Source organism: Mesoplodon densirostris, chromosome 4, assembly GCF_025265405.1.
Source record: "Mesoplodon densirostris isolate mMesDen1 chromosome 4, mMesDen1 primary haplotype, whole genome shotgun sequence".
NCBI lineage: Eukaryota > Metazoa > Chordata > Mammalia > Artiodactyla > Ziphiidae > Mesoplodon > Mesoplodon densirostris.
The window spans coordinates 30,379,851-30,395,751 of NC_082664.1; the positions used below are offsets into that span (position 1 = coordinate 30,379,851).

General features: G+C 42.8%; 1 protein-coding gene across 1 annotated transcript; it reads right to left on the reverse strand.

Moving 5' to 3' along the window:
- Positions 1 to 4,103: 4,103 nt before the first annotated feature.
- LOC132489073 (acyl-coenzyme A thioesterase 1-like) lies at positions 4,104 to 15,901 on the reverse strand. The gene is made up of 3 exons (XM_060098007.1): positions 15,308 to 15,901; positions 7,902 to 8,104; positions 4,104 to 5,513 (listed from the first exon to the last, which is right to left on the reverse strand). The coding sequence occupies exons 1-3, from the start codon at positions 15,891 to 15,893 to the stop codon at positions 4,908 to 4,910; spliced, it is 1,395 nt and encodes a 464-aa protein (XP_059953990.1). The 5' UTR covers positions 15,894 to 15,901; the 3' UTR covers positions 4,104 to 4,907.

Genomic DNA, 15,901 nt, shown 5'->3' on the forward strand with positions numbered 1-15,901 from the left:
ATTATGGGACTAATAAGAATTATGACTATTAGTGGGACCAGTTAAGGAATTTAGAGGTTAACTTTTAGAATACTCTTGTGTTTTAGATTTGAACTCAGAATTTGCCATTAGAAAAAAACATGTTGGGAAACATGAAGAAATTAAGCACACAGTATTTCACAGCAAGATGAAAATTCTCCCTCAGTTTATCCTCAGTTCTCAAAGTCAAGTGGGGATGAGAGATACTGTGGAAACAATTCAGGTGAAGGGTTCAGCGGATGCCACCCCAAAGTATGTCACTTTGGCATACTGACTAGAGCTAAAGGCACTTGAAAAACAGCAGGCGCAAGAAGGGCACTTATCCCCCGTTTTTTCCTTGAAAGCAGAAGAGGAGACTCCCTTGTGAGTGGTGCCTCCCTATACGGGAGGAAAGTTCAGTCTTATCACCAGAAATAGGAGTCAAGGCCGAGAGAATTCTGCACATGACTGTCACAATAATTTATCTTCCTTTAGTTTCCCCGTATATTTTACTTTTCCACAGTTTGCACTCTCTTCAAACTACTGTATAAATACTTCGTTTTTTCCTCTTCTTCTGGTCTTCATTTCCTTGTTGAGACCTTGATGTTCATGTAAAAACAAAAACTTAGTATTCTTTTCTCTTGTTAACCTGTCTTATGTCAATTTTATTCTCAAGCCTAGTCAGAAACTCCAAAAGAGTATAGGTAAAAATTTTCCTCCCCTACACAGGTGAGATAAGGTAAAATCACATTCATTCCTAGTAGAAATTTTGTTGATATTCGAATAGTAACAAGTATTGAAATAGAGCACAAACAAAGGGATACTGTTGAGGTAACAGAGGGTGTCAAGGGGGTCTGATTAGCTAGATGTGGTCCAGTCAATGGCCACTAAAGGGATGAAGAAGCCTGCAGAGCACTGTCCTCTCCTAAAATGAGGTTTGATTAGTTCCTACCCTGGGGCTTCTCCAGATCCAAACTGATGTCCATGCAGAATTGGTGTCCAAGTACTGTTCAGAATGAAACCTCTTTGAGGAAAAGGAACAGTCCTCCTCCCTCCCTACAGCTTCTAGGTTTAACTAGAAAGTATCAAGAAATTTTGAGATCCCATAAAGTGTGTAAGATAGAAAGGGTCCACTCTTCCCATAAGCCACTGCAGTAGAATCCTTCACTACTGCAATAGTGTCCATGTGGGTACTTCACACCATATTCTTTTTCTAAAGTACAATGGCAACTATATCACTCTCTTTCTTACCAATCTTTAAGGTCTCCCTTTGCCTGTACAATTAAACACATTTAAGACTGTCTATCATATAGCATTCTCCTCCTTTTGTAGTGTTTACCCACTGCTATTTTATGTGTACCCTATACTCTAACATGGACAACTATACTTGAACACACTTGAGTTTTCCACCACTGAGCCTGTTATTTTGACTTCCTAAAATGTCTTCTGTATATAAGGGAAAACCTACAGTTCTCCTCCTGTGTCTTTCTTTTCTGTGTGTCTCCTTTACTACTCACGCAGAACACTGCTCTTCTGACACTGCTGGTTACCACACGTGTGGAGGTTTTTATCTCCAAACCAGGCATATCTCTGAGACAACCATCTGGATGTTCTACAATTTAATTCAGTCCTAACACTATCTACCTGGAGATGGTGTCAGCTCCCTGAGGTTAAAGGCTCAGTCCCACAAAACTGCTCTCACCTCTCCTCAGCTGCCAATTGCAAGTAATAGGTCCCCAGGGTACCCACAAGTTCTGTGTGATTTGGCAATAAATCCGAGGTTTCCACAACCCCCTCCTCAGGTTCAACTAATTTGCTAGAGCAGCTCGCAGAACTCAGGGAAACCCTTACATCAACTACCTTATTAAAGGAAATCACAAAGGATATAGAGGAACAGCCAGATGAAGAGATGCATGGGGTGAGGTCTGAGAGGGTCCCGACTACAGGAACTTCTGTCCCTGTGGAGTTGGGGTGCATCACCCTGCCTGTGTGGTAGTGTTTGGCAACCTGGAAGCTCTCCAAACCCCATACTATTGGGATTTTCTGGCGGCTTCCTCACATAGGCATGATCAATTATTAACTCAGTTTCTGGCCCTGCTCTCCCCTGGAGAATGGGGCAAGACGGCTGAAAATTCCAAGCTTCTAATCATGGATTGGTCTTTCTGGTTACCAGTCCCCATCCAGGAGCCATCCAGGAGCCCACCCAGAGTCGCCTCGATAGAACAAAAGATGCTACTAGTGCTTTTATCAGTTAGGAATTTACAAGGGTTTAGGAGCTCTGTGCTGGAAGTTGGGAGAAAGGTACAGGCAGAGACCAGTACACATATTTCTTATCATTTCCACCTTCCATCATCAAGCCCATCTTGCAAATCCTGACACACATACATTCACACACATACACATAGTTTAAATGGCAAATAACAAGGTAATATAATGTTGCCAACATATATTAGAATTATCTACTTCTGAAATACATAATGAACTGCTGCTCTAGGTCATGAAGAAACAGGTGAACATTCTAAAGGAATGGGAAATGTAGATTAAAAGGAATACAAATATTTTCCCAATAAGAGAGGGAAATATTCAACCTCACTAACAACAACAACAACAAACAAAGCACAACAATATGAGATTCTATTTTCAACCTATAAAATTTATAAAATTATAAAAATTAGACACACGCACACCTATACACACTCATTACACCAGTACTGACAACATGGCTGTCTCATACAGTGTCTTTGATGGTGTAGTTGATTGTTTCTGGTATGCATAGTAAAGGATCATAATACTGTTTAGAAGTTTGACCCAGTAATTTCCTTTCAAAGAATCTCTCTTAAAGAAATAATCAGTGACACACAAAGACTTATACATGTATATGTCCCTTCACCATAGGGACAGACTTTATAAAGAAAAACTATCAACAACGTCAAGGGCTAACAATAGGGGATTGATTAAATGAAGGGTTGTAGCACCAATCAATGGAATACATATCACTGTTTTTAAAAAGTCATGTATTTGAAGAATATAATAACATGGTAAGAAAAACATCATACAATACTGAGGTAAAACGGATGTACACTTAATTGAGTAAAAACTCAATACACACAACAACAAGCCTAGAGGAAAATGGAAATACTCTAAAATGTTAAGTGTGCTAGTTTCTAGTGATTGGATTATATACAACTCCTTTTCTAGTGAATAATTTTCTCTATTTTCCAAGTTTTCTATGAATTTTTATTACTCTAGATTCAGAGAAAAAGAAATCCTATCAGTTAAGACCCATATCAAAAGCCACTATCACTCTGAATTCTTTTCTAATCTTCACATCATAGTATGTAGTTTCACTCTCCCCTCCAGAACATGTTCCTATGGTGTCTCTATTTCCCGTTTTCTTAGATCCTCCTACTCAAGAGAATTTAAAGAGGAAATCATCTTTGTGTCTTTTGAAATACATGGTCTACAATTTAACTTCGTCATTAATTGGCCCGCAAATTTCTGCTGCTTCTGCCTTTTATCACTCATGATCAGCATCTAGAGAAGACTGACACTCCAGCTTAATAGATGGCGCGATTCCTTCAAGTGTCACGGAAGATGCTGTTTACAGAAAGTAGCAGAAAGAGAGATAGAGAGGAAAGAGGAAGAGGAGGGCAAATCACATACACATTGTTAACAATCAAGGGAAGGAGTGTAGGCATTGAGTTGCCTGTCAGCTCCCACAAAACCATACTACTATGTCAAGGGTTTAAACACGGTTCCAGATCTACTCTTTCAACATCAGTGCCCTGAAATACCCCTACCCCCCCCACTGCAAGTCCATGAACTCCCCTGAGAACTTAGGCAGGAGAAAGACGAGCCACTTCCTTTGCCTGTGGCTGGAGCTGCTGCCCTGCACAGGGCATGGACGGGCTCAAGAGAGAAGAAACTTGATGTGGGGAGCCGGGGCCCCAGCTCTAGAGGTACCATGCAGGTACTGAGTCTCAGTTTCCTCATCTGTAAAATAAAGATGACACCTGCCTCACAATGGTATAGAAGAAAAAAACAGCTGGCAAAACAAAAAGAGTTCTGTACTGTTTTTGAATTTCAAGAAAAAACACCTGTCAGGAATTGCTTTACTGAAAAAGAAAGTTGAGGAACCGGAACACCATATCACAAATTAAGGTGTTTTTTATTTTAAACACATTAAGCTTTAGAAAAGTTTAGTAAGTTTAATATGGAACTATTTATATCAAGTGGTACAAAACTGAATCATTTATTTGCACGCTGATCATTATTAAAGTCACTTATGAAATTCATCTAAATGTTTTACCAGCTTTCCAAATAACTAGATCACAAAGGTCCATATGTGGAGACACAAAAATAACTTAAAATACACTTGCATGAGGAGAATGCTCACTCATTCAAGGAGAAGATATCAAAGAACTAAAAACATACTTGCTTTGAAAATTTTTAGTAATTTTTTTCATCTAAGTTCTATAACTAGTATAGTAATTACAGCTAAGATGTTCACTTCCATTCTTAAATTAGAAACTCAGATCTGATAATATTTTTGATATTTTATATGCTTTTCTTCCACAGTAGGTAATCATTTATTTATAAATTAATTATTAAACAAAATCAATAATAAATTATTCAAATAATAACTGAGCCCCAATTGTGTACCAGGTATTACTCTTTTCCTTTCAGAGCTAAAGCCTTGTCAGTTATGTGTTGTTAGACACTAAAGGGCATGCTTTCTCCATCTGTTGTGTTTTCTGTAGAATCACTCCTCCCAAACAACTGAAAAAGTATGTAATTTATAAATATCTTGAAAATGTCTTGGTACATTCACTTTAATGCTGAAGTAATTATTAAAAAGAAAAAAACTACACATATACACTAATTGTGGCAGCTGTTCCCAGGATAAACGATTACAGCATTCCGGGGATTGTCCCCTTTCCCCCCCCCAAGTGTTTGTGGAAGAAAGTCTGGAGCTGCTGCCAAGCATCCACCTGGGCCCTGGCATGAGCCCTGGGCTCCCCTCCCCAGATGACAGGACTGCCCACCAAGGTGTGCAGGGAAGCCCGGCACATGGGGAAGTAAGGAGGCTCAATGTAGTGTCCCGCCCCTGGGTAACAGACGATCTGGGGCTTCGCCTTACTATGGGCCTGCAGGCGTTTAGAGGCCTCATTAGCATAGAATTCACTCTTCCAGTTGTGGTCATCCTGACCCACAAGGAACAGGAAGGCACACTCAGCCCTTTCCACAGGAATGAAGCTCTTCTGATCAGGTCCTTCCAAAGGGCTGTTCAGGACATCCAAAATGTCTGCTAGGCCATCTTTGGTCACCTTGAATCGACTTCGACTGACACCCACAGGCGGCAATGTCTCACCCTTGTAGTGTAAGGTTCCGCCGACACTGGCCACAGAGCCATTGATTATGACAGCCGCGGTGATGCCCTTCAGGAACGAGGCCATGGAGAGGCAGAGTTCACCTCCTTTGGAAATTCCAAGCAGCCCTACCCCTGGGCCCTTTACCTGAGAAAAGGCCAAAGGGAAAAGGAGAACGAGTCCATGAACAGTGCAGTGTGGCGAGTAGCGCCTGGACTTGAGAGTCGGTTAGAACTGAGCGTGGATCTGGGGTCTCCCACTTATCAGGGTTTGCAGCCTTGGGATACTGTCTACCTTGCTTTCCACAATTTCTCCATCACCATTCCTGGTGTCTTCAACCATGTGGATGACAACTAAATACTTTGGCCTCTCAGTTCCTTGACCTCCAAACCTCCCATTATCTTTTTCTCTCCCCAACCTCAGACACACACTCCCATTGTCATAACCTAAACCAAGTCATCAATAAGTACATCATCTCCAAAATCTCAGCTTCAAGCATTCTACTCTCTAATCACCCTCTTATTTACCTCCAGTTTAGCAATTCTAGTACTGCCCACTCCCACCTCTTTGAGACCCTGACTACCATTTTTTCCCTATCAGTACCTCTCTCATTTTCTCACTTCCCACCTCATCCAGCTTAGATTTCAAGCTTAGATTTCAAGCTTCATCGTTATTATCGCTCCCCTGCAAACACCCCTAACTCCCTTAATACCTCTCTCCCTTTGGTCCTACTCGCCAGAAAAGTGCTAACCTCAGTTAGCACCTGTTATTCACTTCCTCCAGGCCTGCATTTGTGCAAATGAACACTGCTGGAGAAAAAAATATATGCTTGATGTGCTTCCCTGGTGGTTCAGTGGTTAAGAATCTGCCTGCCAATGTAGGGGGCACGGGTTCGAGCCCTGGTCCAGTAAGATCCCACATGCCACGGAGCAACTAAGCCTGTGCGCCACAACTACTGAACCTGTGCTCTAGAGCCCATGCACTTCAACAAGAGAAGCCACCGCAATGAGAAGCCTGCGCAACGGAGTAGCCCCCGCTTGCCACAACTAGAGAAAGCCTGCATGCAGCAACAAAGACCCAACGCAGCCAAAAATAAATTAATTAATTAAAAAAATATATATATGCTTGTGCGGACAGATCTTACTTTCATGTCATGACCACAAATTTCAAATAAGCATCCATATTGCCCCTCAATCCTGCTTCCCTGATGTTTGCTTTCCACTTCTCCAAAAGGCCATTCCACCTTGTCTCCTACCTCTGTAAGCCCCTTTAACTCCTATTCCCCTTCACTAAAAATAGAAGCTATCAGGTAGGAACTTGTCCTCAATTTTCCCTTCCAAGTCTACTTAGTTCTACATGAATCAAGCTCTCCTCCTTCCCTCCTGTTTCCAAGGTATCTCTAATTCAAGGCCGCCCTCTGCTTGTGCTTGGGATCCCATCTATTCTCATCCTCAGGGACTCTGCTCCTGCAATTACTTCCTCCTTCTCTCTCTCCTTCATAACGTTCTTCTCTACTGGCTCATCCCCATCAGTGTACCGCAAGCTCTAGTACCTCTTACATTTTAATAACAATCCTTTGAGCTTAAATCCACTCTGCCCGTTTTCTACTCCCTTTCACAGCAAAACTTGTGGGAAACTTTGTAGTTATTTTTTTTCTTCATTTTCTACTCAATCCCCTCCAGGGTAATTTGGGTTTGCCCTATTCCAAAAGGACTCTTCTTGTCAATTACCAAACTCTTCTGTTACAAATGCCTTTTTATTGACCTCTCAACAGCACTTTTTTTTTTTTTTTTGTCATGGTTTCTACAGGAGCACCCTTAACTGTTTTCAGCCACTTATTTCTCATAAAGATACTCAGAATGGGATATTACTGTCATCTCAACTTTTGAGAGGAAGAAACAGAGGCCCCAAGGTCATGAAGCTAGTTCAGTGGAAAAATCAAACCTCAAATTTAACTTTTCTCTATCAAACATATTGTGCTGGTTCCACTACACCCCATCACATTTTCTAAGAGCTCCAGCACTTCCATCCCCCTTGAGCTCTGAATTATAAAATAAGCAGGGTCTATCCTCTAATCCTCTGATATCCTGAGCCCTCCAAACGCTCTTGTACTACCTAGGTTCTTTGTCACCAGGCTCTTCTTTAAAACTGAATCCTCCACTCTCAGAGGGGCACATGGAGGAGAGGTTTATTAAACACAAACATTTAAACTAGAGACACTGATCTCCTTCCCCTTTTCCTCTACTTCCTGTGTCAAACCCAGGGTTCTCAATGTGTTTGAGCTTGTAATGAAATAGTATAAAATACTGGAATTTAAAATTCCATGATTCCAACTAGGACATCTTTACTAGCAGGAAATCTAATATGGTAACATCTAATTGCATGGAAACTGTCTGGGAAAAGCGACTATGAAAGGTAGTGTGTGTTGGGGGCATGGAAGGGCTGTCATGAATTTGTCAAGTTCTGTGAAAACCAAGAGCATTTAAGAGAAGGAGAACTGATACGCAGAACATAAAAGTTAGAGGAAGTTCCAACCTGAGGGTGATTAAGCAGGTAATTCATAGCTTCTTCAAAGTACTCCAGGTGGAGGTTCTCTATGCTCTTGGGGAGGTCTTCATAGTTATAATAAGCCAGAGCCATCACAGCAAAACCCTTCCCAGCCAGCAGACTAGCTCGATATTCCAGAAGGCCACGTCCAGTTCCAGAAATGTCCACAATCCCAGGAAAGGGTGCAGGTCCTTGGGAAGAAACAAAACACAAAACTAAACTATACTAAAACTGTTTGCAGTGGTGTCAAAAGCCATTTTTACCTATTTGGTGATGTCAGAGTTTTCTGTTGACAATCAGAAATGCTGAACGGCTCTGGTCTTCAAAGATCCAGACTGCAGAAATGCTGAACGGCTCTGGTCTTCAAAGATCCAGACTGTGGCATAGGCTAAACCCACATTCCCCGCTATACCTGGGGCCTCAAAGCCCCACAGATTTTTACAAAGAGCATGTACTATTTTTGTGGTTAAAAATAATTTAAAGGGACTTCCCTGGTGGCGCAGTGGTTAAGAATCTACCTGCCAATGCAGGGGACATGGGTTCAAACCCTGGTCCAGGAAGATCCCACGTGCCGCAGAGCAACTAAGCCCATGCACCACAACTACTGAGCCTGTGCTCTAGAGCCTTCAATGAACACCCAATGCAGCCAAAACAACAACAACAACAAAGACTCAATTGGCAGGACTTCCCTGGTGGCCCAGTGGGTAAGACTCCACGTTCCCAATGCAGGGGGTGGGGATTCAATCCCTGGTCAGGGAACTAGATCCCGAATGCATGCCACAACTAACAGTCCACATGCTGCAACTACAAAGTCTGCATGCCGCAACAAAGATCCCAAGTGCCGCAACTAAGACCCTACGCAGCCAATAAATAAATAATTAAAAAAAAAAAAAAAGACTCAGGGCTTCCCTGGTGGTGCAGTGGTTGAGAGTCCGCCTGCCGATGCAGGGGATACGGGTTCATGCCCCGGTCTGGGAAGATCCCACATGCTGCGGAGCGGCTGGGCCCGTGAGCCATGGCCGCTGAGCCTGCGCGTCCGGAGCCTGTGCTCCACAATGGGAGAGGCCACAACAGTGAGAGGCCCGCATACCACAAATAAATAAATAAATAAATAAATAAATATTAAAAAAATAAAAAAAGACTCAATTGCCAAAATTCATACAAACCCTCCAAATACCTTGGCCAAAAGCATTGCCGTTGGTCCTTCTAAATCTCAGATCCACCCCCTTTGGAACTCATAAACTCTCACCCTTTGAGATAGTCACAAGACATCCAATGCACCTGGCCCCTGCCTCTTTTGATTCACAGCTGATAAAATGAGGTATATTTCATACTGTAAAGACCTAGTTGCTTCCATTAAAAATAATCATGGGGCTTCCCTGGTGGCGCAGTGGTTGAGAGTCCGCCTGCCGATGCAGGAGACGTGGGTTCGTGCCCCAGTCCGGGAAGATCCCACGTGCCGCAGAGTGGCCAGGCCCGTGAGCCATGGCCGCTGAGCCTGCGCGTCCGGAGCCTGTGCTCCTCAACGGGAGAGGCCACAACAGTGAGAGGCCCGCATACCGCAAAAAAAAAAAAAAAAAAAAAAAAAAAAAAAATCATGCTTTGGTAGAGCAATCTTGTCACAGAGCAGTCCCAGGAGATGAAGACCTTAAGCATCATACCTTGTATTCTGGAGATTTCCTCTTGAAAAAGACACCTCCAGAAAGACTTTTTTAACCCCACTGGGAAGGCCCCTTTCAAATACTGCTTACCAACCCTTGTGCTGCCAAACTCCAGGGAACAGAGTCTTCATTTACATGACACATCTAAACAAAGCACCAAACCCTCACTGGACCTCACATCATAGGATGACCTGAAAGTAAAGAGTTCCCAGAATTGAAGCACATGACATGTGACCAGACAGCTTTGCTAAGATGTCAGGGCCAGTACTGTTAGAAAGCTCAGGATTCACATTAGTCTTTTCATCTGGACTATTAACTGACTCTGAATTCTTATCCAAATTCAGGGTAACTGAACTTGCAACCTCACATGCTGTGCCACTAATAACACATTTGGTTCCAAACAGTTCTTTTAAGGTAAGAATACTGTTTTAAAATGTCTTTGAAGTTTTGCTATCTTCATGAAGAGTTCATTAGCTGTTGCCTCATGTTTATGCCTGCACTGTACCTTCCTGAATGCACTTGGTTAATTGTTTTAGATTGACTGTGCCCTTGTTGTATTCGCTAGTCTATTTTGCTTTCCTGGCTGCTTTAAACGGGGACTTCCAGGAGGCATCCATGGCTCTGGGTTCGCCTCAGTAGGGAGAACTTTTCTCCCCAAAATCAGAATAAGTGCCAATAAATATTTGTTCAGTTGGCTATCTTCAGGCCTAGGATCCTGGTTTAGAATCATCATACAATTTGGAATTGTCATGTTACTTTTGATTCTATACTTGTTTCCTGTCAAACCTCTGTAAAAATGATATATACCAAAAGAGATGATCTCTAGTTCTTAGGGTCTTGAGAAATATGGACTATAGATGGAAGGTTCCTGAAAGTTCTCCCTCCTACCCCTCCTTGTTACTCAAATGTGACCTCAATAGGTTTCCACTCTGTGCACTTTCCCTCTAACAAGGGACATGACACCCAGGAAAGGTCCTTCCTGACACAGAAGGACAAAAAGCCACTCCACTGACTCTTGATCATTGATGGTTTTGGAGAAAGATCGTGATTAAAAGGGAGAAATGTGAAAACTAATAAAGGGAAACCTCACTACAATGGAGTCAGAATTGGGGAGCTTTCCTGCAGTACCACTCCATGTCAATTATAGGAAGAATTTACCAGAAAACTGCTAGAGCTAATCAATGAATTTGGTAAAGTTGCAGGATACAAAATTAATGCACAGAAATCTCTGGCATTCCTATATACTAATGATGAAAAATCTGAAAGTGAAATCAAGGAAACACTCCCATTTACCATTGCAACAAAAAGAATAAAATATCTAGGAATAAACCTACCTAAGGAGACAAAAGACCTGTATGCAGAAAATTATAAGACACTGATGAAAGAAATTAAAGATGATACAAATAGATGGAGAGATGTACCATGTTCTTGGATTGGAAGAATCAACATTGTGAAAATGACTCTACTACCCAAAGCAATCTACAGATTCAATGCAATACCTATCAAACCACCAATGGCATTTTTCACAGAACTAGAACAAAAAATTTCACAATTTGTATGGAAACACAAAAGACCCCGAATAGCCAAAGCAATCTTGAGAACGAAAAACGGAGCTGGAGGAATCAGGCTCCCTGACTTCAGACTATACTACAAAGCTACAGTAATCAAGACAGTATGGTACTGGCACAAAAACAGAAAGATAGATCAATGGAACAGGATAGAAAGCCCAGAGATAAACCCACGGACATATGGTCACCTTATCTTTGATAAAGGAGGCAGGAATGTACAGTGGAGAAAGGACAGTCTCTTCAATAAGTGGTGCTGGGAAAACTGGACAGGGACATGTAAAAGTATGAGATTAGATCACTCCCTAACACCATACACAAAAATTAGCTCAAAATGGATTAAAGACCTAAATGTAAGGCCAGACACTATCAAACTCCTAGAGGAAAACATAGGCAGAACACTCTATGACATAAATCACAGCAAGATCCTTTTTGACCCACCTCCTAGAGAAATGGAAATAAAGACAAAAATAAACACATGGGACCTAATGAAACTTCAAAGCTTTTGCACAGCAAAGGAAACCATAAACAAGACGAAAAGACAACCCTCAGAATGGGAGAAAATATTTGCAAATGAAGCAACTGACAAAGGATTAATCTCCAAAATTTATAAGCAGCTCATGCAGCTCAATAGCAAAAAAACAAACAACCCAATCCAAAAATGGGCAGAAGACCTAAATAGACATTTCTCCACAGAAGATATACAGACAGCCAACAAACACATGAAAGGATGCTCAACATCTTTACTCATTAGAGAAATGCAAATCAAAACTACAATGAGATATCATCTCACACCAGTCAGAATGGCCATCATCAAAAAATCTAGAAACAATAAATGCTGGAGAGGGTGTGGAAAAAAGGGAACACTCTTGCACTGCTGGTGGGAATGTGAATTGGTACAGCCGCTATGGAGAACGGTATGGAGGTTCCTTAAAAAACTACAAATAGAACTACCATATGACCCAGCAATCCCACTACTGGGCATATACCCTGAGAAAACCATAATTCAAAAAGAGACATGTACCAAAATGTTCATAGCAGCCCTATTTACAATAGCCCGGAGATGGAAACAACCTAAGGGTCGATCGTCGGATGAATGGATAAAGAAGATGTGGCACATATATACAATGGAATATTACTCAGCCATAAAAAGAAATGAAATTGAGCTATTTGTAATGAGGTGGATGGACCTAGAGTCTGTCATACAGAGTGAAGTAAGTCAGAAAGAGAAAGACAAATACTGTATGCTGACACATATATATGGAATTTAAGAAAAAAATGTCATCAAGAACATAGGGGTAAGACAGGAATAAAGACACAGACCTACTAGAGCATGGACTTGAGGATATGGGGAGGGGGAAGGGTAAGCTGTGACAAAGTGAAAGAGCGGCATGGACATATATACACTACCAAACGTAAGGTAGATAGCTAGTGGGAAGCAGCCGCATAGCACAGGGAGATCAGCTCGGTTCTTTGTGACCACCTGGAGGGGTGGGATAGGGAGGGTGGGAGGGAGACGCAAAAGGGAGGGGATATGGGAACATATGTATATGTATAACTGATTAAATTTGTAAAATTAAAAAAAAATTTAAATTAAAAAAAAAAAAAAGGATTGTCAATTACAGATCACAACAGAAAGATCATCAACAGGAAAGAACCATCAACTACAGGCCCCAACAGCAAAAGATGTAAATGGCCTCCCCTCCAAGAAACTGACTACCTCAGCAACTCAGCAATGAAAAATCACCATTATCCCAAACTCTCTTTTCTCTGATGGACTTTTGTTCAAAACAACCCCTCCCAGCTTCCTCCTTTTTCTCTATAAAATAGCGTTCTTCTCCTTGCTTTGTTGCACTTGCCTATGGTTTTAGCCGTAGCTTGCTTGTTCCAATTTGCAGTTCTCTGCTATTCCCAAATTAACCCATTTTTGTTAGTCAAATAACTAACTTTTATTTTTAAGGGCAACAGTGGGGATGCAAAATGATACAATCACTTTGGAAAACAGCTTACAGTTTCTTATAAAGTTAAACATACACTTAGGTTATGACCCAGCAGTCTCACTGCCTGGTATTTACCCAAGAAAAATGAAAACTTGTGTTCACACAAAAACTGGGATGCAAGCGTTTCCAGTGACTTTATTCTTAATCTCCAAAGACTTGAAACCCAAATGTCCTCCAACTGGCGAAAGAATAAACAAACTCTGCCACATCCATCTAATGGGAAACTTCTAAGACACAAGAAGAAGGAACTACCAATATATGGAGCAACAGAAATGAATCTGAAATACATTATGCTAGACTCAAAAAGCTACCTACTGTGTATAAGTCTAGTTATGTCACATTTTCACTATTTACATTAAAAGTTTGTATTTAATGTGCAAATTTTAAGGACTATTTATAAGGCAAATACTTTATACGCAGAACTTTAACAATTAAGTACTAACCATCAAAGCCCTGTCAGTACCTGTTCCCCTTCCCTCACTTTCCACTATTCTGAATTTTATCAATCTCTTGATTTTCTTTACAGTCTTACTACTGTAAGTATTCCTTAAATGGCATTTTGTTTATTTTGCCTATTTTTTGAATTTTATCTGAATGTAATGATATTGAATGTGTTCTTTGGGGACTTGATGTTTCCGTCAACACTGTTTTTGAGGTTCATCCATTTTGATTCTTGGTTTTTTTGTTTTGTTTTGTTTTGCGGTACATGGGCTTCCCACTGCTGTGGCCTCTCCCATCGCGGAGCACAGGCTCCGGACACGCAGGCTCAGCGGCCGTGGCTCATGGGCCCAGCCACTCCGCAGCATGTGGGATCCTCCCGGACCGGGGCACGAACCCGTATCCCCTGCATCGGCAGGCAGAGTCTCAACCACCGCGCCACCAGGGAAGCCCTGATTCTTGGTTTTAAAAAATGTTTATTTATTTTTGGCTGCATGGGGTCTTAGTTGCTGTGGAATGCGGGCTTTGTTGCCCTGTAGCATGTGGGATCTTAGTTCCCTCACCAGGGATTGAACCCGCGTCCCCTGCATTGGAAGGCGGATTCTTAACCACTGGACCACCGGGGAAGTCCCTTGATTTTTGTGACTACATTTCAATCACTTTTGTGCTATAAATATACCTCAATTTATTCATCAGTTTTATTGCTGATGGACATTTAGGCTGTTTCCAGTTGTTTTTGCTCTTACAAACATAAATACCTATTGGTGCACCAGGAGTAGAATGACAGTCAACTTTCTAAGTAAAAGCAATTTTTTCCAGAGTAGATGAATAATTGTGTTCCTCTTTTTTTTTTAAATTTATTTAATTTATTTTTGGCTACGTTGGGTCTTTGTTGCTGCTGGCGGGCTTTCTCTAGTTGCGGTGAGCAGCGGCTACTCTTTGCAGTGCATGGGCTTCTCAATGTGGTGGCGTCTCTTGTTGTGGAGCGCAGGCTTCAGTAGTTGTGGCTCACTGGCTCTAGAGTGCAGGCTCAGTAGTTGTGGTGCACAGGCTTAGTTGCTCGGCGGAATGTGGGATCTTCCCAGACCAGGGCTTGAACCCATGTCCCCTGAATTGGCAGGTGGATTCTTAACCACTGCGCCACCAGGGAAGCCCCAATTGTGTTCCTTTTAGCAGTGTATGGGAGTTCCTCTTCCTCCACATACTGGTCAAAAACTGGTAATGTTAGACTTCTAAATTTTGAGGGTGTTGAGTGTAGTGTTTAGTTTTACTTTGCATTTCCCTGATCCTAATCAGGATAAGCATCTTTCAACTTTTTCATTGGCCTGTTGCTTTTTATGTAATGGTAAAATAAACCAATAATTCAGAAGATTTCCAGTGGATAGCAAGAGGCCTTCTTCTTGCATGGTAATTTTCTTAAATCTTAATATACTCCGGGAGTTAGAAGCAAAGTTGTAAAACTGAGAAACTTTAGAAAGAAAACTTTAAAAACTGGAAACTCCTTATACTTTTTTTTTTTAATTACAACTATCTTTACCCTTTCCTTGCGATGTCTTCGTTCTGACCTCTGTCTTGGAGCAGCAGAGCCACCTCCCCAGCCAGCCTTACGTTCCATTCTTGTCTCCTCGAAATTTTCAGGCCCCACAGACCTTCGGAATGTTGGGAGCTACCTACTTACTGCCTTTCTCTCTCACAGACAAGATAAACAGTTAGGGAAGAAGGGGGCTTACCCGGCGGCAAGAAGAGCGTGGCGCGCACCCGGCCCACGCGCACGGGCTCGCGCCGCACCCCCGGCGCCAGGAAGTCGCGCTCGTGCACCGCCCGACCCAGGAGCCCTCCTGTCTCCGGGTCGTGGCCATCGAGCACCTCCAGCTCCACGGTGAAGGGCGTCTGCACGTCCCGTTTCACCAGCCGCAGCAAGGGCTTCTCGGGCTCCAGAGCCCAGAGGAGCCCCATGGGCTCGAGGCCCGTGAAGCTGCCGCCCAGCGCGGGCGCGCGCTCGAGGTCCAGCTGGCCGTGGGCATCGGCGCAGTAGCGCGCATGGGCTCGGAAGAGCGCGTCCTTCTCGTCGCGCAGGGAGGCGCGCAGCGTGACGGGCTGCTCCGGGGTCAGGCCGCGCACGGCGATGCGCACCGGCTCGTCCCAGCGGCAGCGGCCCGCGGGCTCCAGCGTCACTGTCACCGCCATCCTGACAGGGGCCCAAGAGTTTGGGTCACCGGTCTTCAGCTTTGTAGGCCCTGCCAACCGCGCCCAGGGTGTCGGGTCCCATCGACAGAGTCGGAAGGGTCGCAGGAGAGCCGGAAATGAGGCCACCATTTTGCACC